Raw genomic sequence first — 25,631 nt, forward strand, 5'->3', positions numbered from 1 at the left:
TACAAGTACAATATGTTTAATTTAAGTTAATATTGCTGTTTATGCAGTAAACTCCTCTAGTAATAAGCAATAGAGATGTGCATTCATTTATCATGAATTAGGCAATTTCGTTGAAATTGCCTAATTCGTAATGGTTCGGGGGACCTGAACCACGAAACAGATTTTTCCCGAACTTCGGGGAAAATTCGTTTTTCCGGTTAATGCAGGGGTGAGGGGCACATTTATTTAAAACAACAAAACAAAACACCCAAACCCTTCAAATTTACTGTATTACAATCCCCCCACCATCCCGATTCCTCCCCAAGACTTATTAAAAGCCCTGGTGGTCCAGCGGGGTCCCGCAAGCAATCTTTCCCTCCATGCCATCGGGCTGTTGGGCCTGCTACGAAACAAAATGGTGCCGATGGCCCTTTGCCCTTAAGATGTCACAGGGGCTACCAGTGCCATTGGTTGGCCTTTGTCACATGTCTCTCTCTCATTCTCACACACACACAGGCTCCTTCCCTCTTTCTGACTCATACATGCAACCTTTCTCTCTCCTACACACACAGTCCCTCTCATTCACACACCCTCATACAAGTTTCCTATCTCTCTCACTCACATACATACTCTGTCATAAAGGCTTCCTCTCTCTCTCTCAAATACACCTTCTCACACAGCCACTCTGTCTCTTGCACACACACCCATTCACACAGGTTCCCTCTCTCTGGCATATACTCCTCACATAGGCTCCCTCTCACATACACACATTCATCCAATCTGACACTCATACACACTTTCATATAAGTTCCCTCTCTGTCTCTCACACACATAAAAACAAACAGAGGCACCCTCATTACCTCACACACATATACACAAAGGTACCCTCTTTCCCTCTCTCTTTCTCATACATACACACACACACACACACACACACACAAACAGAGGTACCCTCATTCCCTCACACATACACCAAGTCTCTCTCCCTCTCACAGAGAGGCACCCTTCCAAACGCTCTCTGGCTCATAGAGGCTCTTGGTCTCTCATTCTGGGCCTCTGCTTCTTTTTCCTTCTGCTCTGTCCCCAGCTCTCCCTGGCTTCTCTCTTATATCTTTGGCCATTCACAGGCTCTCTCTCTCTCTCTTCTGTCTTTTACTGTGTGCAGATGGGCTCTACCTGTGGTCCTACAGGGTCTCATGAGAGGCTTCTAAGAAAAGTAAAAAGTCATGGGATAGGTGGCAATGTCTTTTCATGGATTACAAACTGGATAAAAGACAGGAAACAGAGAATAGGATTAAATTGACAATTTTCTCCATGGAAAAGAGTGTACAGTGGAGTGCCTCAAGGATCTTACTAGACCCATGCTTTTCAATATATTTATAAATGATCTGAATAGGAATACGACGAGTGAGGTAATCAAATTTGCAGATGATGCAAAATTATTCAGAGTAGTTAAGTCACAAACGGATTGTTTTAAATTGCAGGAGGACCTTGAGACTGGAAAATTGGCAGATGAAATTTAATGTGGATAAGTGCAAGGTGATGTATAATATATAGGGAAAAATAACCCATACTATAGTTACACAATGTTAGGTTCCATATTAGGAGCTACCACCCAGGAAAGAAATCTAGGCATCAGAGTGGATAATACATTGAAATCGTCTGCTCAGTGTGCTGAGGCAGAATGTTAGGAATTATTAGGAAGGGAATGGTGAATAAAACAGAAAATGTCATGCCTCTGATTTGCTCCATGGTGAGTCCACACCTTGAATACTGTGTACAGTTCTGGCTGCCGCATCTCAAGAAAGATATAGTTGTGATGGAGAAGGAACAGATAAGGGTGACCAAAATGATAAAGGGGATGGAACAGTTCCTCTGAAGAAAGACTAAAGAGGATAGGGCTGTTCAGCTTGGAGAAGAGATGGCTGAGGGGGGGATATGATAGAGGTCTTTAAAATCATGAAAGGTCTAGAACGGGTAAATGTTAATCATGTTAACTCCATGATGTTAGCATGTAGCACATTTTAAAACTAAGCGGAGAAAATTCTTTTTAACTCAACGTACAATTAAACTCTGGAATTTGTTGCCAGAGGATGTGGTTAGTGCAGTTAGTGTAGCTGGGTTTAAAAAAGATTTGGGATAAGTTCTTGGAGGAGAAGTCCATTACCTATTAATCAAGCTGACTTAGAAAATAGCCACTGCTACTACTAGTTTTAGTGGCATGGGATATACTTAGTTTTTGGATACTTGTAGCCTAAATTGGCCACTGTTGAAAACAGGATGCTGGGCTTGATGGACCATTGGTCTGACCCAGTATGGCAATTTCTTATGTTTCTTATTAGTTTATGTGAATTATTGCAGATCCTGGTACTATGTTATGTGCTATATTTCTGTTTCCATTTCTCCAGTTTTGTACTGTATGCATTGCAGAGTGGCTTTTTTGGTTTTCCATTCCAGTTTGTCTCCATATTTGTAATTTGTGGTCTTTCTGTATTTGGTGAAGGTTGATTTTGTATGTATGACCGAGGTGATGTATTTTTCTAGAGATGTGCATTCATTTTAAACGAATTAAACAATTTTCAACGCATAGGGGCAGATTTTTAAAAAGTACGCTGGATTTTATAAGATACGTGCGTAGCCGCGCGTATCTTATAAAATCCGGGGTCGGCGCGTGCAAGGGGGTGCACATTTGTGCAACCTGCGCGCGCCGAGCCCAGCGTGCGCTGCCTGTTTCCTCCGAGGCCGCTCCGATATCGGAGCGGTCTCGGAGGGAACTTTCTTTCGCCCTCCCCCCACCTTCCCCTTCCTTCCCCTACCTAACCCACCCCCCCGGCCCTATCTAAACCCCCCCCCCCTTAACTTTGCGCGCGTTGCTGGCAGCCCCGCTCCATCCTCCGGTCCCAGGGGCGTGGTCCGGAGACCTCGACCACGCCCCCGGGCCGGCGCCACGCCCCCGAAACGCCGGGGCACGCCCCCTCCCGCCCCTTTTCAAAAGCCCCGGGACTTACGCTCGTTCCGGGGCTTTACGCGCACCGGCAGCCTATGCAAAATAGGCGCGCCGGCGCGCGCGGCCCTTTTAAAATCCGCCCCATAAAGTTTTGAAAATTCACCTGAGGATAATTTTCACACTATTCCACGTGGCCACATGTATGTCGCTGCGTAGTGATCTATGATAGTATTTTACAAACCACGCCTATCGGATACACACATAATATAAATACGTCTGTATACCCCAAAATATACATGTATGTATGCTTACGTATGACAGTTTTTCAATGTATTAACTGTATGTACTTTTCCTATCAATTTAAAAAATATACGTACATATATTTTACATGTGAAAAATAAATAGGACTTGCTTTCATAAAACCCGATTTACTGCAGAAGTCAGTATATTTTAAAACATGAGTGTGTAATTGAAATTACCAGTTTTCTGAGTCCTCCACCAGTTTACCCAATCCTTCTTCAGGTCATCAAGACCTTCCTGGCTCTAAAGGCTGAACTTCCCCAATTCCCCCAGACCTCCCACCCAGTCATTAGTAGACAACAAACATGTCTGATATCCATTCCAAAAGATAATTAGCAGGTGTAAAATTACACAAGTTGCCAACAGTGCATGCATAAGTCTTATAAAATAGCAATTTACACATGTAACTGTTGTCTCCATCCCAAAATTGTTACAATCTCTGACCATAAGGGCCCGAGGGTGACCACACTCACCCGCCAACGCCGGCCTGGCCTAGCAGCCCCAGGTGCACTGGTCGCAGCTGCCAGCCATCACCGTCCTCTTCCTCCTCAGCCATTGCCCAGCTCCTCAGCTACCTTCTCAGACCCTGTGGGGCTGAGTGGTCTTCCCTGCTCCGACATGCCACACATGTCCTAGGCGCGTGGCATCTTTTCAAATTTAAAGGGCCCGCGGCGGGAAATCCACCCACGGCCCCTTCTGATGACTTATCCAGCTCCTCCTATATAAGGCAAGCTCCGACCTCCAGAGCTTACCTTGGCAACAAGGTCCTTCGCTCTGTTTAGCTACATTCTTGTTTCCAGCTTCCTGCTATCCGTTCCCTTCTCCTGCCCTGCCTTGCTCTCTTGGACAGACCTCCTGGCTTCTGATCTCTAGCCTGAACCATTGACTTCGAGTATTGCTGCCTGCCTTGACTTCAGGCCTGCGCTTTGACTACGAGCAGCGCCTCTTGCCTCCTGACCTCTGACCTGAACCTGGTCTTTGAGTACCATCACCTGTCTCTACCTTCAGCCCAGACTCAGCCTCTCTCTCCACTGTGCCACCCATTGCGGGATCATCCATGCAAAGGCCCACGTAAGCCTAGCTGGCCCCGGTACCCAAGGGCTCAACTTGCGGGGAACGCAGGCTGGTATTGGCGAAGCTCCAGCTGGCCTCGCGTGCCGATGGGAGGGGCCTAAAGGGGCCTTCCTGCAGGCAGAATCAACTCCTCCCCTGGCCGCAGGTCCACTCTCCAAGCAAGAATACCCCTAGACCCTCCATCTTTCATACATATATGTGCACGTGAAACCTAAAATATGCACGTACTTTCAATTTTTATAAAATAGCGATTACTTGAGTAAAAGCTACTTGCATGCATATATGTTACTTTTACTCATTTAAGTGCTTTGAAAAGTCACCCCTTTATGTGCAAAGTTCAGAATTTTGGCAATCACCACTTGGGGCTGATTTGCATCTGTATATTTCTGCCCCAGTCTGTGAGCTCCTTCCAATGTCCGCTGCCCTTGCTTCTCATCTAGGTGCAACGCCCATGGGAGCCAGAACTTAAGGAAGGTGACCAGCTCTGTCCCTGCTAGTGATTCAGGGAGGCACACAAAACGTAAGTTACTTCTGCAGGAGCGATTCTCAAGATCCTGAAGTTTGTCCTCATATTTCTTTGCAGTTAATTTATCTTCAAATGCTAGCACCAATGCAGTAGCAACTTCACCCACCAAAGTTTCTCTTCTCAGGGACTGCGGGCTCTCAGTTGGGGAATCTGCTATTTTAGGCTTAGACTTTCTAACGTCGCAGAACTCTTTGAATCACGCTGTACCGGGGGCGGGGGAGGGGCGAAGAGGGGAGCGGGCCTGCAAAAGCCGGCAGTGATCACACCTCTACGGTATCGCTGCCAGGTTTTGCAAACCAATAGCGCCACCATGAAAAGTGGTGCTATTGGGTGCACTACTGGCGGCGATAAGGGGTCTTACCTTTTCGCCGCCAGCGATGTCTCCGCCGCATCCACCCTGGTGCAGCCCGACTCCTCCCCTTCCGTTACTGGTGCTGCCCCGACTCCGCCCTGATCTAGCTATCGCATGCGAAAAGGGACTTTTCGCATGCAATAGGGTTAGAAAATAACCCCCTTAGGCTCAATGGCCTTCACCTTGTCCTTGCGCACTGTTTGGTAGCCATGTAATCTTTTTTTCTTAAATATGAATTTGTCCATGTATCATTTAGGCTTACATTTCAAGAGATATAAAGGTCCATATTCAGACACTATGCGGCTCGGCTAGTTAGCAGGCTGCCTCACTGAATATATCCAGCTATCTTAAAATTAGCTGGGTAAGTTTATCTGGCTAACCTTAGGATAGGTGTATGGGCCAACCAGTTAGCCGGAGAAGTTCTCCTCCCACCAGTTAGCTGGATAAGTATTTATCCAGCTAAGTGGAGGCTGCTGACCATGGCCAAATATTGAAACCAAGTCACTTAGCCAGATAAGTTTGAGTCTATCAGGCAAAGTGATGCTAAATTTGGACCTCAGTTTCCTCATTCAAAATATGCAGATTATAGCTGATGGGTTTTAATTTATTTGTTTTTTCTATACCAACATTCAATATGGAATATCACATCGGTTTACAGATTAACTCATGGGATAATATGACAACGGTGTCTTATTATTTTACATCGTAACAGAATAAAATAGAAGTCTAACAATTAGGAACTATCGTATAGTATATGATATACAAAGAAACAAAGTGACTTAGTTTAACCGTTTGGAACATACATGGAGCATGAGGTGCTGGAATAGCGGTGTCTTATTCTTCTTGATGGGGTAACTAATAACTAACTGGGAGTTTAGACACTTGAATAAGGGCTCGGTGGCTGCGATGGGGGGGGGGGGGGGGGGGGGGAATGAAATTAATTCATTGGCTGGAATGCTTTCTGGAATAGCCATGTTTTTAAGATCTTCTTGAATGTCTGGGTTGAGGGTTCCATTCTGATTCTGGTTGGAAGTTTATTCCACAGAAAGGGCCCTGCAGTTGAGATGGCACGTTCTCTTGTTGTGGTAAGGTGGGCCAGTTTGGGGGGGGAAGAATGCTTAGTAGTCCAGTGTTTTTGGATCACAGTTTTCTTTGCGAGTCGTGTTGGTGGAGGGTATCCTTTAGCCAGTCAATCGTTTTGCTGTTGATGGTCTTTTGCATAAGGGTTAGGGCTTTGTATTGTATTCTATGGTTTATGGGGAGCCAGTGGATGTCTTTAAGAATGGGAATGATATGGGTGGTGCGTGTGCTGTTCGTGAGAGATCTGGCTACTGCATTTAGAAGTAGTTGCAGTGGTTTGAGGGTGGATGCTAGGAGCCTGAGGGGGAGGGAGTTGCAGCAGTCAATCTTGGAGAATAAGAGGGCCTGGAGCACGGACCGGTAGTCATGATTGAATAGGAGGGGTGTGAGTTTTTTTGAGGACCTGTAGCTTGAAGTAGCCCTCTTATTATTGCGTTGATGTGTTTTTTTAGGTTTAGTTCGGAGTCTAAGGTGACGTCTAGGTCTTTCATGATTGATACTAGTTGATTGTTAGGTTGTGTGATCAAGGGGTTTTGAATGCTTTTTGTGAGGGGTTTGTTTGATATGTATAGTATTTCGATTTTCTTGTGGTTGAGAGTGAGCAAAATCTGAGTTAGGAGTTTTTGTATTCGGTATGAGTAAGACTCCCATTGTAGTAAGGTGTTCTGTATGTTCTCTTTCAAGGGGAGTAGGATCTGGACGTCGTCTGCATAGACGTAGCAAGAGAGGAGCTTGCATAGGGGGAGCATGTATATGTTGAAGAGGGTAGAGGGGAGTGATGATCCTTGTGGGACACCGTGTGAGAGGGGGAATTGCTTTGATTCACTGGTGCATGTTCTATTTGATAGGTAAGAGCAGAACCATTTTATGGTGGTATCTCCTAATCCAATCTCCCTTAGCCTGGTTAGAAGGATATCATGGTTAAATAGGTGAGGGGGCCCTAAAACCCGGTGAGAAACAACATCCTCTTTCGCTTACCACATCATGTGACCTCCTTGTTTTATTTATAAATTCAGAGCCTCTTTAATCCAGGGCTTTTGGACAATCATTAATGGATTGCCATCAACCCGTTTTGTTTCAAAACAGCCAATATGCAAATTATACTACTGGGGTGGATCATTTTCTGCAAAATCACAGAGCAAAAAGGATGGAAGAAGGGAGATAGCAAGGCAATATGATGTAATGTAATTTCAGTTCACTTACTTAATGAAAACCGAAGAGGATTAGGGAGAGATGAAAAGGGAGAGCAAAAGAGGAAGAGAGCAGCCTAGTTTTATACTCATTAATGTATCTCATTCTTTTGCTACATCAATCACTAATGCACCCCTGTTTCTTGCGTTGTGAAATGTGATCTGAGTGAAAAGCTCTGTAGAATTTCAATCTAAATCCTTGCCTGTTCTTTTCTTTTTAACTCCCTGAAGGTAACACCATGTTTTTGCTGGGCACAATGAGATATACAACTTTGGTGGCCTTAGTGGCTACAGTCATCACTCTGCTAAGTTTTATGTACCACCGAAACCTAGTGAAGGTACAGTTGCTTTTAATTCTGGGGGTAAGAGAAAAGTGAGATGAGAGTGGCATATGGTATTACATGGAATATGATTCTTGCCAACAGATGCAATTTAGGGAATACTTTAAAGAAAAGCGGCTTAGCCTGGACACAGTGAGCTCAACTACTGTCCTTCAATAAAAATGTATCAACTTTTAATTGAATTTTTTTATTTGCATGAAGATTCCAAAGAACATTTTCACAAAATCTTGAGATTCTTTACATTAAGAACTCCAGGATCAATTCTCTTATCCACCCCTGTATGTTAAATTCTGAGAGTTGAGCTTACATTCAATGATCCCACTCTGCTTTACTGGACAACACACCTCTTGTTTTTATAAAATAATTTAATAAGGGGCTTCCAGAAGGCCCTTCTGGCACATCAAGGAATATAAACCAGTTGCTGGGTGCTATCAGTGATCCATTGGTAAAAATCTTAAAAACAGCAGACAGCCAGTTCCTCCGTCTCTAGCACTCTGCAGTCCACCCCCACCACCCTTTTTCTCTAATGGTGCCAGTAGTATTTGCCAACAGGAAGAAACCACTCTAAATCTCAGCGTGTGTGTGTGTGTGTGTGTTTTGGGGCAAGGGCTATTAGGGTAAGAACAGTAATGTTCCTAATAATGATATTTTTATTTTTCATTTAAGCTTCCTACTTTTAGATTTTTTCATGAAAACTGCACAGATCACTTAAACAACAGTGAGCTCTCCACGGCTAAAATGAACCCAACAAAAATGGAGCTGAAAATAAAAGAAATCCTCAACAAAATAGACCAGCTGATCCCTAAAGTCACGTACACCCACATGGATAACACAACGAGTGCCAAGAAAAGCAGAGCCACCCTACTGAATCCCAAGGACCGGTACTGCATTGGGGATCCCTTAACGATTCAACTTGACATGTATGATTATTTGGGCATCAGAAAGAAATATGGAGGAGACTTCATAACAGCCAGAATCTACTCACCAGAACTTAAGGCAGGTGCATCTGGGAGAATTGAAGACCTGAACAACGGTTCATACCTTGTGCATTTCACTTTGCTTTGGGAGGGCCGGGTACAGTTTTCCTTACTGCTGAACCATCCCAGTGAAGCTGTTTCAGCACTATGGAAAGCAAAAAATGGAGGCTATAAACACGTCTATCACACGGGCAAGTTCACCAACGGAACACACGAAGAGCAAACTGAATGCGGCTTCCAGGTGGAGACCTCAAAGGAATTATGCGGGTATCTGGAGCAGAGGGATGAAGAGTTTTTTTACTGCGTCAAACCTACGCACCTATCCTGTGGTGCATTGACAGAGCTGATGAGGCAATTCACACAAAACACATACCTCAGCGAACTGGAAAAAAGTCTTCTTGTCAGGTAAAAGCCCCGCTCCTGCTTGGTGGAAACCACAGCTGCTCGGCAAAGGAGGATTTTGGTGGCAGAACACTGCTTTTTTACATTATTTCTAACTTGTTAAATGTTTTTTCGGGGAAGATGAAAGTGAACTCTTCCATTTCTAAATTGAGAAATGGGGGTCAGGCTGTTTGCAAGAGATATAGGTGGTGACAGCCAGCTCAATCAAACCTATTCAAGGCTTTACTCTAAGCAATAAGATACAGGGGGGAAAAATCCAGTATTTACCACTTTTCTTTTACCCCGAAGTAACATAGCATAGTAATACAGGCCCAGCGACGTGCGCAAGCCCAGGGACACGCGTATGTCCCGGGGCTTGAAAAAAGGGGCAGGGAGTGGGAGCGAGGCCTTCGGCAGGCGTAAATAAAATAATTAAGGTAGGGGGGATTTAGGTAGGGCAAGGTGGGGGGGTGGAAGTTTACAAGTGTGCACCCCTTTGCACATGCCGACCCCGGATTTTATAACATGCGCGCGGCTGCACACGCATGTTATAAAATCGGGCGTAGATTTGTGCACGCTGGGTTGCGCGTACAAATCTATGCCCGCGCGTAATTCTTAAAATCCAGCCCATAGTAAAGACGGCAGATAAAGATCAAATGGTCCATCCAGTCTGCCTAGCAAGTTGCTTATAGTAATAACTGCCACTCCATGTAGGTGACCCCTGCCTTCTGTTAAGGGTAGTAACTGCTCCTCCATGCAGGTTACTCCCATGCCTTCTGTTAAGGGTAGTAACTGTTGCTCCATGTGGATCACCCACATGCCTTCTAGTAAGGTAACTGCCGCTCTGTGCAGGTTACTCCCATGCTCCCCTTTTTTCATTTCCAGCATCTAATAATTTTGGAACTACATTGCCTATCCCATGCCCTTTTGGATTAATTTACCATTTTTGTCTTTATCATCTCTTCTGGGAGGGTATTTCAGGCATCCACCACTCTTTCCATGAGGAAATATTTCCTGATGTTATTTCTGAGTCGTCCCCCCTGGCGTTTTATTTCATGACCCCTAGTTCTACAGTTTCCTTTCAGAGAGAAAAGGTTTGAAGTTTGTACATCATTAATACCTTTTAGGTATCTGGAAGGTCTATCATATCTCCCTTACAGCTCCTCTCCTCCAGGATATACATATTTAGATCCTTTAGTCTCTCCTCATAAGTCTTCTGATACTGACCACACACTGTTTTGGTCACCTTTCTCTGGACCACTTCCATCATGTCTCCATCTCTTTAGAGATACTGACTCCAGAACTTAATACAGTACTCCAGGTAAAGTCTCACCGATGACTTGTAAAAGGGCATTATCACCTCCCTTTTCTTACTAGTTATCCCCCTCTCTATGCAACCCAGAATCCCTTCTTTCCCACCTTTTGGATGTCTTTGACCAGATCTCCGTCCAATTCTTCTGTTTGAGTCGGAGGCCTGTAGATCACACCAGTGTAAATGGAAGCTCCATATTCTTTTTTGGGACTGTCCATAAGGCTTCTTCACTACCTCTTGTCCCTTGGATATTGTTCTTAACATAAAGAGCTTCTCCTCCTCCTTTTATGCCCTCTCTGTCTTTCCTTAAGTCTTCAAAAATTGTTAGTGATGGAAAGAGATTATCTATATTTAGAGTCACTATAAAATCTCAGTTTCATCACAGTAAAAGAAAGTGAAAGATGCTTTGAAAGATATAAGGAATCTGGATCAATTTTCAAAAAAACTGCAGAGAGGGAAAGACATTGGTATAATTTTACGGGGTTATTTTCAGTTCAATTTCAATGGAACCTAAGTAACTAGAATTTTCACTGGAAATTTCCTAAATCTAGCCAGCCTACCCTTAACCATTTATTGCTATTTGTACAACCAGGGTTGAGCAGTTAAATTTAGCTGGTTTGGCACTGAACAAAATGAACATCAGCGCTAGAAGGCCAAGTCATAAGCCTGCCCAGAGAACGCCTCTGGACATGCTCCTTTTTTGCCTGGCTAAATTTGGCTGCCTTGTGAATTTAGGGGTCCATGTTCAAAGCCATTTAGCCAGGTAACTCACAAGTTATCTGACCAAATGGAAATTTATTTTAAATATTGGGGCAGTAATCCAGCTAGAGTTTAGCTGGATAAATCCTAATTTGGCTAAAATCTAGCCAGATAAAAAAAAAAAAAAAAAAAAAAAAAAAAAAAAGAGGCATTCCAGGGACATTCTGGGGAGGGGTAAAGTTATTTGGCTAACTTATCTGATTTTCATTTGAAACCAAGTTAGCCAGATAAGCTCTAAGGTAGGTCTAAAGTTATCAGAGCAGCACTGGAAGTCGGTAACAGTTGCCTGGCTTCCATCAGGGGTTTTACGGGTTGGGGGGATGGTAGGTGAAGGATACGTGTTATTGAGGTTATTGGTGGGTAAAGGATAAGGATGGTGGGGCAGGAGGGAGCCTTTTTAAAAACCAAACATAAAACAGGGAAAACGACCAAAAACAAACATGTTTTTATGTCATTGGTGGGGCTTTGGGGTTCTTGGCCTAGCAGGGCCAGCTCAAACATATTAGGGAGAAGGGTAGAAATTGGCAACAGGCCTGCAGGTTACATTTTTTTGTTTTACTCCTTAACCAGATTTAGAACATAAGAAGTTGCCACACTGGGTCAGGTGAAGTATCCATCAAGCCCAGCATCCTGTTTCCAACAGTGGCCAGTTCAATCCCAACCCCAAATAAGACTCCCAGATTTATCTCCCACTCCCTCTCTCTGGCCCCTCCCAAGCTTGACCTCTCCCCAGCTCTCTTTTTCTCTCTCCAAACCCTGCCCCCCACCAGCTGGCTATAGTATCTAGCTGTCTTTCAGGGTCCAGCTCCATTTCTCCTTCATCATTCCCAGTACATGGGCCAACCCTATCACTTCAGCCAGTAGCATCGATACTGCAGCCTGCTTTCCAGGCCAAGAACACCAACAACACCTCCGCTGCAGCCTGGTCTCTGGGCCCCAGCAAACTGACACTGGCACTACCCACTGGTTCTCATCCTAACTCCTGGCCCCACACAAACTTCTGCAGGGAGAAAGAGAAGGAAGGGTATGAAAGGGGACAGGATGGGTTAGAATAGGAGGAAGAGGAAGAGGGGCAGGTGGAAGTTGAGGGAAAGGTGAGGGGGTGAAATGTGAGAGGCGGAAAGTCTGCAGAAGCTCAGAGGCATGGGAATTGGGGGGGGGGGGGGGGATTGAGAGTTGAGACAGAGAGATTGAATGGGGATTTTGGGACAGTGAGACACAGAATGAGATGGGGGCTGAAGGGTGGGGAAGTGTTGAAAGCTGGGTGAGAGACCTGGAGGGCTGAGGAGAGATGAAAGGCATTGAAGTAGGACTGGGAGCCATGGAGGAGGTGACAGAGGATGGAAATGGGGAATTGGGTAGGGAGCAGGGGTTGGAGTGAATCCTGAAAAGGCTGAAGCTCAGGGTGAGAGGTGACACAAGTGAAGCCAATACTTTCTAAAGTTGTGAATCGTGTGCCCGATCGTCTTAACGATCGGGTTCGGCTAGAGGGGGGAAAAAAATCTTATCGTGGGTGATGTGAATCGGAATTGGTTCCGATTCACATCGTTATTTTTTTTGTAGTGAGGCCCGACCCTTTAAAATTAACCCCTTACCTTCCCCCACCCTCCCGAACCCCCCCCCCCCCCCCCAAAACCTTTTACGAGTACCTGGTGGTCCAATGGGGGCGTGGGGACCGATCACCCGCTCTTGGTCCATCGGTGCCATTTTGGCTGCCACTCAAAAATGGCGCCGATGGCCCGATAAAAAAAAAAACCCCACCCGACCCTTTAAAAACGACCCCTTAGCTACCCCCACCCTCCCGAGCCCCCCAAAACATACCTGGTGGTCTAGTGGTGGTCCCGGGAACAATCTCCCGTTCTCAGGCCATCGGCTGCCACTCATAAAGATGGCGCCGATGGCCCTTTGCCCTTACCATATGACAGGGTATCCGTGCCATTGGCCGGCCCCTGTCATAAAGATGGCGCCGGCCATCCAGTGCTCCTACCATGTGACAGGAGTCGGCCAATGGCACGGATACCCACGAATACCCTGTCATATGGTAAGGGCAAAGGGCCATCGGCGCCATCTTTGAGTGGCAGCCGACGGCCTGAGAACGGGAGATCGCTCCCGGGACCACCACTAGACCACCAGGTATGTTTTGGGGGGATCGGGAGGGTGGGGGTATTTTTTATCGGGCCATCGGCGCCATTTTTGAGTGGCAGCCAAAATGGCGCTGATGGACCGAGAGCGGGAGATCAGTCCCCGCGCCCCCACTGGACCACCAGGTACTCGTAAAAAGTTTTGGGGGGGTTCAAGAGGGTGGGGGAAGGTAAGGGATTCGTTTTATAGGGTCAGGGTGGGTTTAGGGGTTTTTTTGGTGTGCCGGTTTTCCCCGCCCTCCCCCATGAAAAATCGTAAATCGGGGGAATTTCTATTGTATCATGACTCTTAACGATTTTTGACTATTTAAAATATATCTGACGATTGTTTTAAATCATCAAAAAATGATTCACATCCCTAATACTTTGAGGTAGGAGAAGATGTGCTAATTTCAGTTTTTCCACAGGGCATCAGCTAGCCTAGATCTAGTCCTGCACAGGCTTCCTCTGCAGAATAATTTATTGCAGTAGCCAACAGCATACAGGTCCTGTCAAGGTTTTCCCAATACATAAGCAAACAGTTTGAAATGGCTGTTATATATTAAGACTGCTGTACAGCCTATAGATTAGGGCTGTGATTTGTGTACAGCCAGCTAACCAGTCTCACCTTCACTAACTACTATGTGACAAGGAGGACTCTGATCAAGAAATATAGCCTCCCGATGCTAAAATGTATATTGCATACTAATTGGCCTGTAAACCCACGCCTTAACTTGCATAGTGCTGCAAGCACTTAGTCTATAAATAAAATCTCACTGGTGGCAGGTTTAAAGTTGTAGAAATAGAATTTACATCTCCTCTTGTCCCTATTGATTTGAAGGTCAAATGTTCGTCTGGAAATTACTCAAACCTTCACCACCGTTGATGTGATTCACTGTAACAGTAAGTTTGGGCTCTCTTCAGAAATTATCTTAGTAGAGGGAGGATGTGGTTACAAGTGTTGGTTTCTTTGGTGTAATCATGCCTTTACAGACAAATTTGTTCACCATAATGCAGGGAGAAGAGAGAATAGACCGGCAGGAAAAGAAACAAAGCAAAGTAGCAGAGAATCTTCTGCTTAGCTTTCCCAGATTCATGCAGGAAAAATATCATTACATATAATTAAAAACACAGAAAACTGTAATACAAGGTTCCACATTAGGAGTCACCTCCCCAGAAAGGATCTAGGCGTCATCATGAATAATATGCTGACATCCCTACTTAGTGGGTGGCAGCAGCCAAGAAAGCAAATAGAATGTTGACAATTAGTAGCAAAGGAATGGAGAATAAAATAGAATATGTTTTGCTTTATTTACTGAATACGTTGTATGTTATATTAGTTATGAGTCACACTGATATATTACATTTTTCCATTTTAATTATATGTAATTTTTTTTGCTACATGAATTGTTCAAGAAGTTTGTCTGCTCCTTTATGGCTAAATTTTCTAAGTGGTTATGTGCAGAAAATATCAAGTATACATGCACGTAAGTAGCCTGCATGCGCTTGTATGCTATAAGTATGCCTGATTTATACATGGAGGCAGGTAGATTTTAAAATGTGCATGCCTAATTGAAATCACCAGTTTGCGGATACCTCCACCAGTTCACCCCAGTACATCTTCAGTTCACTTATACCCTTTAGTATTTCACCCTGAACTCTTTCCAGTTCATTAGAGCTCTCACCCAAAAATAGCAGACAACAGACAAGTTCAATTTCATTTGCAAGTGTAAAATTGTGATAAGTTGCCTAATGTATTTCTTATAAAACAGTAACTCCTGTGCTTACCTCTTGACCCCACTCCGGAACGCCTGTAGACCTCCCCTTTTTTGCACTGGTAATTGTGCACGAAAAACCGAAAATACATGCTTTTTATGCGTACATGTTATATATTTTTGCACATAATGCAAGCTTGGTTAAAGAAAATGGTGTTCTCTGTTAACAGCAGGATGAATGAGCCATGACATCCAGCAGCATTGAATAGATGCTTCTCTTTTACCTAGTAGAGCTTTTGCTCTACTGAGCATGTGCAGGAATTCCCACATGGCCATTACCTCGTAAACCCTCTCAGTCGATCTTAGAGCTAAATCTAGCTAGGCAGAGAACAACATTTACGGTATGCAAATTTATTTTCTCCTTCAACATGCAGAGCTGAATTAGCCATGACATGTGTGAAGCCTCAAGCTGAGGGTTGCAGCAGAGAATTTACTGATTAAGCAATCTGGACCCCATCATGGATAGTAGACTACTGGGTGAAAATGCTACACAAAACTGTCTTAATTTACTGGTTCTCTGTGAGATTGTCCAGACAATAATAGAATACAAAGATGTGTTCTGGTGACCATGTTGCAGCTTTGCAGATATCTTCAAGTGGTACAGTTTGCAAATAAGCTACTGATGTAGCCATAGTTCTAACTTGATAAGATTTGATGGTGTCTGTAATTTGTAGGCTTGCTAGTGTATAGTAGTGTATGATGCAGTTTACTAGCCAGTTGGACAGTGTATGTTTGGCCACAGCTATGCCCATTCTGCTAGGATCATAAGAAAGAAATAGTTGCAAAGCCTAAGGAAGTGGATGAGTTCTTCTTTTGTAGCAAGTCAAGGCTCTTATGCAGTCTAAGTTGTGAAGGGCTTTCTCATTCAAGTGCATGTGGCCTCGGGAAGAACATAGGTAACACAATGACTTGATTAATATGCTGATACTACTTTTTGTAGAAACTTTGAGTGGGTATGGAGCACCACCCTATTGTGGAAGAATTTCATATAAGGAGGATAATGAACTAAAGTCTGAAGCTCACTGACTCTTTTGGCTGTTATTGCATCAAGGATTATTACTTTCCATTTTAGAAACTCAACAGAAGCTGACTCCAATTAGAGATGTGAATCCTGTGATCGATCGTCTTAACGATCGATTTTGGCTTGGGGGGGGGGGGGGAGGGAATCGGATCGTCGCAGTTTTCTTTTTTTTAAAATCGTGTAAATCGTAAATCGGGGGAGGGCGGGAAAACCGGCACACTAAAACAACCTTAAAACCCACCCCGACCCTTTAAAATAAATCCCCCACCCTCCCGAACCCCCCCCCCCAAATGTCTTAAATTACCTGGGGTCCAGTGGAGGGGTCCCGCTGTGATCTTCCACTCTCGGGCCATGGGTGTGTTAATAGAAATGGCGCCATTTTGCAAAATGGCGCCATTTTGCAATATGGCCGTATGGCCGGCGTCATTTTGAAATACGGCAAATACGATTCGAGTGCAGGAGGTCGCTTCCGGACCCCCGCTGGACTTTTGGCAAGTCTTGTGGGGGTCAGGAGGCCCCCCCAAGCTGGCCAAAAGTCCCTGGGGGTCCAGCGGGGGTCCGGGATCGATCTTCTGCACTCGTGACGTCGGGGGACAGAAACCAAAATGGCGCCGGCGCCATTTCTATTAACGCACCCGTGGCCCGAGAGTGGAAGATCACAGCGGGACCCCCCCACTGGACCCCAGGTAATTTAAGACATTTGGGGGGGGGGTTCGGGAGGGTGGGGGATTTATTTTAAAGGGTCGGGGTGGGTTTTAGGGTTGTTTTAGTGTGCCGGTTTTCCAGCCCTCCCCCGATTTACACGATTTAAAAAAAAAAAACAAAACCGCGACGATCCGATTCTCTCCCCCCCAGCCAAAATCCATCGTTAAGACGATCGATCACACGATTCACATCTCTAGTAATTAGTAATTCAAAGTTATTTCAGCAATTGAATCATTTTTGCAAGCCACTTTACTCTTTCTGGTGCAGCAGCCAAGACTTGCAAATTGCTAGAGGGCTGGCTTATCTTGTCAAGCTTCACTTAGCCCAATGAAACTGTAAATAAGTGGCATCCATTGCAATGTTGCACATCCAGGCTGCATACCGTTGACCTCCTAAGCAGCGTACTTTTCTGTTTCATTCTAATAGAGAATGACACCTTCGTCAAGGAAAAATGCAGAACCGGATTCAAGGTCCACTTCCCAGGTGGCCACTTCTTGCAGAACGTGTGGAACCCGCTCTTCTGCACTATGTCAAGCTACAAAACCATGGACGACATCAACTCCTGCCTGAAGGGAAAGCAGCTCTATCTCATTGGAGATTCAACCATGCTTCAATGGATGACTTACTTAATGGACACGGTGAAGAGTAGGCACTTTTACTCTCGTATTACTCTGTTCTTTTTTGTTACAATTAGTTGTTAGTTAAAAGTGATAAGATCTGGAGGAAGGTTAAACACTAAGGGATGTGCATTAGTTTCTTTCATTTCAGTGGGTACCGCGTACCTCTCCGACATTCTAGTACATGCAGATAAACGGCGAGTATGCGTGTATTTTTAATATTGTGTTACATGCATAGGGCCGGATTTTCAAAAGGTTACAAGTACGCCTGGCCTATTTTAAAAAGGCCCAGCAGCGCGCGTAAAGCCCCGGGACGCGTGAATGTCCCAGGGCTTGAAAAAAGTGGTGGGGAGGGGGGGGGGCGGAGTCAGTGGCTGCTGGCACAGCGGCCATTTGCCGCTGTGTCAGACATCGCATGCCGGCAATCAGCCGGCGCACGCAACTTACACCTGCCCAGAGGCAGGCGCAAAAGGTAAAATAATTTGGGGGGGTTAGAGTAGGGCTAGGGGGGAGAAATATTAGGGGAAGGGGTGGGAAGGTTAGGGGGAAGGGAATTTCCCTTCCAGGCTGCTCCGATTTCAGAGTGGCCTGGGAAGGAATGGTGGAAGGCAGCGCAGCTCAGCGCACGCAAGGTGCACGATTGTGCATGCTTGCGCCAACCCTGGATTTTATAACATGCATGTGCCTGGACGCACATGTTATAAAATCGGGCATACATGTGCGCATGCCAGGTAGCACACGCACATATTATAAAATCTACCCCATAATCTACATTTTCCCACATGGACTAGAAGGTCGGTGAGATATGTGGGTACCACCAGTTCGGAGGCAATGAATGCACACAAAGGCACATCCCTATTAAACACCCCCACATTGAAAACAGTGCCATAAAGTAAGCAAACAGGTGGAAACCATTTTCTCTTTAGAATAGCTATGGAGTCCATATCAAGTTTTAGCTTGGCAAAGCTAAGGATTTAATAATGTGGCCCTTTAGGAAGGGTAATTTTCAAACAGCCCGTGTAGGGCTAAAGTCTGTAAGTATTTTGCAGTTTGAAGCCATGGATTCAGAACTTCATTTCCCCAAGTTATCCCCCACCCCATGAACTTCAGGTTTTGCCCCATAGACCAAGATTATCTCGAGTAATGTTACTCCTGCTCTCACTAGGCGTTAATTTTGTAGCATTAAGAAATTATAAGTTAAGCCTTCACACCTTCCTGCATTGGGGAATAATAGCTAATGCCTTCATAAACATGGAGTTTCAATGGAGGAGCCCTAATTTGTGTTCACAGTTTTATGCTGGTTTGTGCACATTTTCTGTGCAGAATTCCTTGCTCCATCAAGAGTAAAATCTGTGTTCAAAAAATATGTGCACATTCACAGGTAAAACTGTGCATACAACCAGTTCACCTTATTACATTAGGGCCTTTATTTGCTATAGACCCCCAGCTGGTATCTGGTTTTCTATCGCTTCTTTGCTTATCCCAGACTTTCTTGAATTCAAATCCCAAAAAGATTAACATGGCTTTTCATCCTTTTGAGGTATTGCAGAGGAAAAGAACGCTGAATGTGATTGACACTGCTATCCAAAACTCAGTTAATCTCCAGTAAAATACATATTAAGTTGCAATTTCACTGATACCATCCAACTTCAATTCATCACAAAACTCTAATCCATTTCTAACAAGGTCCATATTCAGAAACATTTAGATAACTCAGAAATTATCCGACTAAATGAAAACTTGGGCACTTATCCAGCTAAATTCTAGCCAGATAACTTTTCATCCAGCTAAAATTGGCCAGATAAGTCATGGGCATTCTGAGGGTGTAACTGGGAGGAGCTGAGTTAGCTGGATAACTTATCCAGCTAACTCTATTGGCACCTGCACATGTCCTAAATTTAGCCGGATAAACTTATCCGGCTAACTTTAAGAAAGTGGGATATATTCAGTGGCACAACATCGCCACTGAATACATACACAGGGACAGTAGCTTTCAGAAGGGCGTGGAGTGCACATGTACACATGCGTTGGCACACGCCAAGAGATGCGGCCATTTTATAGAATGTGCACACATATGTGCAGATGTTATAAAATAGCCTAGGTGTGCATATGTGTGCGCCCAGTTTCACAAGTGGGCACTCACAGCTGTGCACGTGAGGAAATTTTATAACAGGCGCATGTCCACACTATGACCAGTTTCACCAGTTTGTCCACCAGTTCATCCAGTCTAGAGCTAGATCCTCCAAACCCTGCCTGGTTAGCCTGTACACCCCCCAGTTAACCCAGACCCCATAAACCCCTCAGGGATGCCTGTATTTTTTTTCTTTTAACTTACATCTCCTCCATAGCAGAAGTAAACGCACGTGTCATTGGACCTGGTCATGCGCCCAGGTATGTAGACACTTGTGTGCGCACATCTCTTGGCTCCCTCCCTGGAACGCCCATGCCCTGCCCATACCACACTCCTTTTTGGTTCAAAGTGAGATATTCGTGTATCAGGAGATGTGCGTGCGTTTAGGCGGCTTTTAAAATCGGGTGGATATGCACATGTCCTACGCAGGCACACATCTCCCGATCTTAGCACGTGCCTCTAAGGAGGTGAATTTTAAAAGGAGATCCGCGCATAAATGTAACATTCTCGTAGCAATTTTCAGAAGCCCACTTTCATAATTATAGTGTATTTAGAAATGTAAAACCCTGTTTTACGCATCTAAATGTTTTTGAAAGGCAGGCCCTTAATTAGCAGAATAAGTTTATCCAGCTAACTGAGCCGCACAGCAGTTGAATATATAGTTGAATATATAGTTTATATATATTGTCGTGGGCTCCCCGGCAGGGCTTATTTTCTTCCTCCCAAGCTTTGCAGGCCCTCCAATCCCTATAGCACGGCTGCAACCGCTGGTGTCCGCTGTAATCCTAGTGGCTCTGACAACCCTCCAACGTGGTTATTTGCAAGCCTTTCAAAACAGGCCCGAATCCTTAACAGGGCTAGTCACTCTAGCCAGTACCCTTTTCAAGGTCCACACAAGTGGGGGAATAACAGTTTTCCCCCTCCCCCACAGGGCATGGGTTAACAAACAAAACAAAACAACAAAGAATAGTTTAGTATTAGTTCCAGCTTATTCCTCTCTCTCAGTGTTGTGCAGTAATCCTTCTTCTATAGTCCCGTGACAGAAAAACTGCAACCTGGAACCTCTTTATCCAAATGTCTGCTGTCAGGCTTTAATCCTGACCCTAACAGCCTTTTTTTTTGTTTGGGATCCAGCACAACTAACCCCTTCTCCCCTACAGCTGTGCTATAAGTAATGTTTTACCTCTACCACACAGTCAGCACCTTCTTTAGTTAGTGCCTTTTTGGAGAAACAGGTGAGACAAACAATTTCCCCCAACAGGTTCTTTCTCAGTTCTGTCACATTACTTCCCCACTTACTCTATCTCCATGCTGGATAAAGAAGAGTCCTCTGTAGGCAGCTCCCAGTCCTCCTCCTCCACAGAGCAACTGCTCTCTTCCTTTTCCTCCTCACTCAGGGACACACCCTCTCCTTCCCACAGCATGGACTCAGCGGAATCTAATTCCCCCAGATCACCTTCAGCAGCCACCTCAGCCTCCTTCTGGTCACGAGCCTTCCACTGCCGCTCTGGAACTCTGGGTATTGTAGTCCGTACAGGTTGTCTCAACGCCTCCTGCTGTTTCCCCTTGGGATAGTTAGACAACTGTTTACTTTGGACCCGCTTACTGTCCTGCCGGGATAGGAGCTTGTTGCTCTTCTCCTTACAATATATATAGTTTAATATATAGTTTAAAAAAGTGCAAAGTTACAATGTTAAATAAGAATTATTAACAATGTTAAATAAGACTATATTGATGTTATAATGTAAAACAGGAAGCCCCTACTTCTTGAATTCAGTTATGTAAACCGATGTGATATTCCATATTGAACGCCGGTATATAAAAACTAATAAATAAATAATATATATATACCTCTATGAAGTGAATTTTAAAAGCTGGGCATGTGCCAAAATCATGAGATGTGCATGTATGTATGACATGCACATGTCCACATGATTTTAAAAGCCACCTACATGCACGCATGTCTCCCGATACGAGACTATCTCACTTGGAATGAAAAAGGGATGTGGTATAGGTGAGGAGTAGGTGTTCTGCGATGGGACCAAGAGATGTGCACGCAAGTACTTACGCGTCAGAGCGTGTACCCTGGTCCAGTGCTGTGTAAGTTTACTTCTGCTATGGAGGAGGTGTAAGTTTAAAAAAAATAAAACTAAACAGGCATGTTTAGGGGTTTGAGGGGTCGGGGGTAACTGGGGGGAGTGCAGGAGGGTTTTGAGGACCTAGCTCTAGTCTGGACGAACTGATGGATGAACTGATGAAGCTGCGCATGGTGTGGACGTGCACCTGTTATAAAATTCCCCCTTTTGAGTGGCTCAAACCTGACTTTGCTCGGCTCTGCACACCCACTTGCAAAATTGGGCGCCCACATACAGGCGCCAGGGCTATTTTATAGGGATGTGCATTCGTGTGCATTCGTTTCTCCCATTTTGGCAGGTACCCGCGTACCTTGACGACTTTCTAGTACACGCGGGAAAACAGAGCGTATGATCATAAGAACATAAGAACATGCCATACTGGGTCAGACCAAGGGCCCATCAAGCCCAGTAGTCTGTTTCCAACAGTGGCCAATCCAAGTCACAAGTACCTGGCAAGTACCCAAATATTAAATAGATCACAAGCCACTATTGCTTATTAATTACCATCATAGTAGTTTATAGTGTATCTAATTAATAAAAATACATGCATACTCTCTGTTTTCCCGCGTGTACTAGAAAGTCAGCGAGGTACACGGGTACCCGCTGACATGGAAGAAACAAATACACATCCTTACTATTTTATAACTTATGCATATATGTGCTTTATAGCATTGCCAACTGGCTCCAGATTTTCAGAACAGTTATTGATCCAGTCCTAGTTTTACCTCATTCCATCCTGGGACTTATACTGATTTCACTATTGCATTCCCTAAGAAAAGCAAGACTATATGTGCCCACATGCAGAGGAGTAAATCCAGGACTGGATCAACCAGTCCTGAAAATCTGGAGCCAGTTGGCAACTCTATGCCTATATGATATAACATTTCCGTGTCTCTGGGAGCACATCGACGTACACAAGGGCATGCGTGTTTGCGGGCCTTGTTTGAAAGTTACCCTCCCTATGTATAACTTCTTATCCTAATATATTCTGTCATTCAGAGTGTGTCAGATCTACGCTTACTCAAAATCTGTCCTTTAACTATCCATTTCTGTTTATTTTCCTTAGCACTAAAGTATTTTAACCTGTATGGAAGTGGATGGGCAATGACTCGCCTGGCTCTGGATATGGACAGGAACATCAAAATCCAATGGAAAAAACATGGCAATCCATTTGTAGTCAAAGGATTTCTTACATTCAAAGAGGATGCATATATCACTCAGCAAATCGATGCTATTGCAGGAAATAAATATACCGCCATTGCTTTTACTATGGGAATGCACTTCAGACCCTTCCCTCTTCATATATTTATCCGAAGAGTGATTAACATTCGCAAAGCTGTAGAACGCCTGCTGCATAGGAGCCCAGACACAAAAGTTGTCATTAAAACAGAAAACACAAGTGTCATGAAAAAGGACTATGAAATGCTTAGCGATTTCCATGGCTACATTCAATACTCTGTACTGAATTACATTTTCCAGGATCTAAATGTTGGGGTTGTTGATGCCTGGGATATGACTGTTGCATATGCTTCAAATGATATTCATCCATCACGTGAGGTAATTGAGAATGAAGTTAACATGTTCTTAACTTATATCTGTTAAAGCTGCAGTTCCAATTCCTAGATATCTCAAAATATTAAGAGGTCGATATTTTATTTCACTTCTGGATAAGTTCACTTATCCAGCTAAGCATCATTTTTTAAATATTTGGTCATATTCAGTAGGGATGTGAATCGTTTTTGAATGATTAAAATTATCGTCAGATAATTTTAAAATCGTCCAAAATCGTTAGAGTGCACGATACTATACAAATGCCCCCGATTTATCGTCAGGGGAATTTGTATTGTATCGTTAAATAGGGCACGGGAATTATTTGGGGGAGGGGGGGGAAAACCGGCACACCAAAACAACCCCTAAACCCACCCCGACCCTTTAAAACCAATTCCTTACCCTCCCCCACCCTCCCGAACCCCCCCAAAATGTTAAGTTACCTGGTGGTCCAGTGGGGGGGGGTCCCGGCGCGATCTCCCGCTCTCGGGCCATCGGTGCCATTTTGGCTGCCACTAATTAAAATGGCGCCGATGGCCCGATTAAAAAAAAAAAAAACCCCACCCGACCCTTTAAATCGACCCTTTTTTTTTAAGTGAGGCCCGCGCCGCTAAAAAAAAAAAACCCACCCGACCCTTTAAATCGATCCCCCCCCCTCCCGACCCCCTCCCGACCCCCCCAAAACCTTTTAAAATTACCTGGTGGTCCAGGGGGGCCTCGGGGGGCCTCGGGGAGAGGAGAGATCCAGGGGGCCTCGGAGAGACATTTCCCGTTCCCAGGCATCAGCTGTTCTAAAAATAAAATGGCGCCGATGCACCTTTGCCCTTACCATGTGACAGGGTATCTGTGCCATTGGCTGGCCTCTGTCACATGGTAGGAGCACTGGCTGGCCGGCGCCAAGATGGCACGATCTTAAAGTATTGTTTAAGAGTTTAACTACTGACCCAGGTGAGAGTCACTTGGGAAGCAGGTATAAAAATACAGTGCTAACTTGGTTCTGCTGATGGAGGAATTCAGAACAGGGAAGACTATAGGAGAGGTATGAAAATTGGGACTTTTCATTCTGGTAATTAATTGGGATCAATTTTCTAACCATTACCTAATGGGGAGAAGCTGAAGATTCACTTAGAGAATAGCTGAAGATTCACTTAGAGAATAGCCACTGCCATTAACAATGGTTACATGGAATAGACTTAGTTTTTGGGTACTTGCCAGGTTCTTATGGCCTGGATTGGCCACTGTTGGAAACAGGATGCTGGGCTTGATGGACCCTTGGTCTGACCCAGTATGGCATTTTCTTATGTTCTTATGTTCTTATGAGAAGAAATGTTGAGCTAGATTATTCAAGGAATTGGCTTAATTGTTTTGAACTTTTGTAGAAAGGGTAAGATCACAAATTATTGAATTTCAGTTTGTAAGGATTAACTGGACTATTGTCAACAAGAGCTGTAAAGACCCATGCATTCACTTCACAAAGTATCAGTAAAATAGAGTTGAAAACTGTATAGCTTCCAGAGTGATTATTGATGCCATTAACTCTTAGAGGTGAATTTTAAAAGCCCACTATGTACTAAAATCGGGAGATACATGCACAAGATGGGATCGTCACACCCACCCAGATGTATGGGTATCTCCCGCCGCATGCACACCTCAAAGGTTTTCAAAAAGGGGTGGGATGTGGGCATGGTCTGGGGGGACATGGGCATTTCAGGGCATGGCCATGAGATGTGTGCATAAATACTTGTGTACCTGCGCGCGTGCCCAGCTCCAGTGGCGCATAAGTTTACTTCTGCTATGGAGGAGGTGTAAGTTAAAAATAAAAACAAAAACTAGCCATAACTAAGGTGATTTAAGGGTCTGGGGTAACTGGGGGGCATGAAGGCTATTAAAACTAGGGAGATTTGGAGGACCTAGCTGTTAATTGGGTGAGCTAGTGGACAAACTGGTGAAATTGTTATTGGCATGGTGTTGCGTCCGTCGGACTCAGACGGCTTCGTCCCACATGCCTCACCTCAATGTTTGCTTTCTCTACCAGCCTCAGGAGAATAGCACCCGCCGCGTCTGTTTCCCGCTCTCTTCAGCGTCCCCGGAACGGTTATGGCGAGGCATTCCGCCATGATTCACCTGAGGTCCTCCTAGTGTGCGCGTGTGTCACCCACGTCTTTATTCCTGCAGTGGCGCAAACCTCGGGGGCGTCCCCCTCGAGTGACGTCATACCTTCCAGGTATTTAGCCTGCCCATTTGCTGACTGACTTTGAGTTAGCAAGGATTGGACTTGTCCGATCTAAGCTGCTCTGCCTCTTCTTGCTGCTGCTGGAAGCTCTCGCCACCCTCTGGGGTTCTACTAACTTGGGTACCCAC

The 25,631-nt window shown here is 44.7% G+C and overlaps 1 protein-coding gene across 7 annotated transcripts in view; it reads left to right on the top strand.

Moving 5' to 3' along the window:
* The window catches only part of LOC115074236 (NXPE family member 2-like), a 36,206-nt gene extending 12,686 nt beyond the window's left edge, over positions 1-23,520 (top strand). For 3 of the 7 annotated variants that reach the window (XM_029573526.1, XM_029573530.1, XM_029573531.1), the window contains exons 2-7: positions 4,741-4,820; positions 7,680-7,786; positions 8,456-9,171; positions 14,180-14,241; positions 17,266-17,484; positions 22,789-23,520. In XM_029573526.1, the coding sequence (XP_029429386.1) occupies positions 4,741-4,820; positions 7,680-7,786; positions 8,456-9,171; positions 14,180-14,241; positions 17,266-17,484; positions 22,789-23,324 (1,720 nt within the window). In that variant the 3' untranslated portion in view covers positions 23,325-23,520. Of the gene's footprint in view, positions 1-1,463; positions 1,519-4,740; positions 4,821-7,679; positions 7,787-8,455; positions 9,172-14,179; positions 14,242-17,265; positions 17,485-22,788 lie in introns of those variants that run through there. The other 4 variants (XM_029573528.1, XM_029573527.1, XM_029573532.1 and 1 more) reach the window with 3 other exon arrangements.
* The last annotated feature ends 2,111 nt before the right edge of the window (positions 23,521-25,631 follow it).

Source organism: Rhinatrema bivittatum, chromosome 12, assembly GCF_901001135.1.
Source record: "Rhinatrema bivittatum chromosome 12, aRhiBiv1.1, whole genome shotgun sequence".
NCBI classification, from domain to species: Eukaryota; Metazoa; Chordata; class Amphibia; order Gymnophiona; family Rhinatrematidae; genus Rhinatrema; species Rhinatrema bivittatum.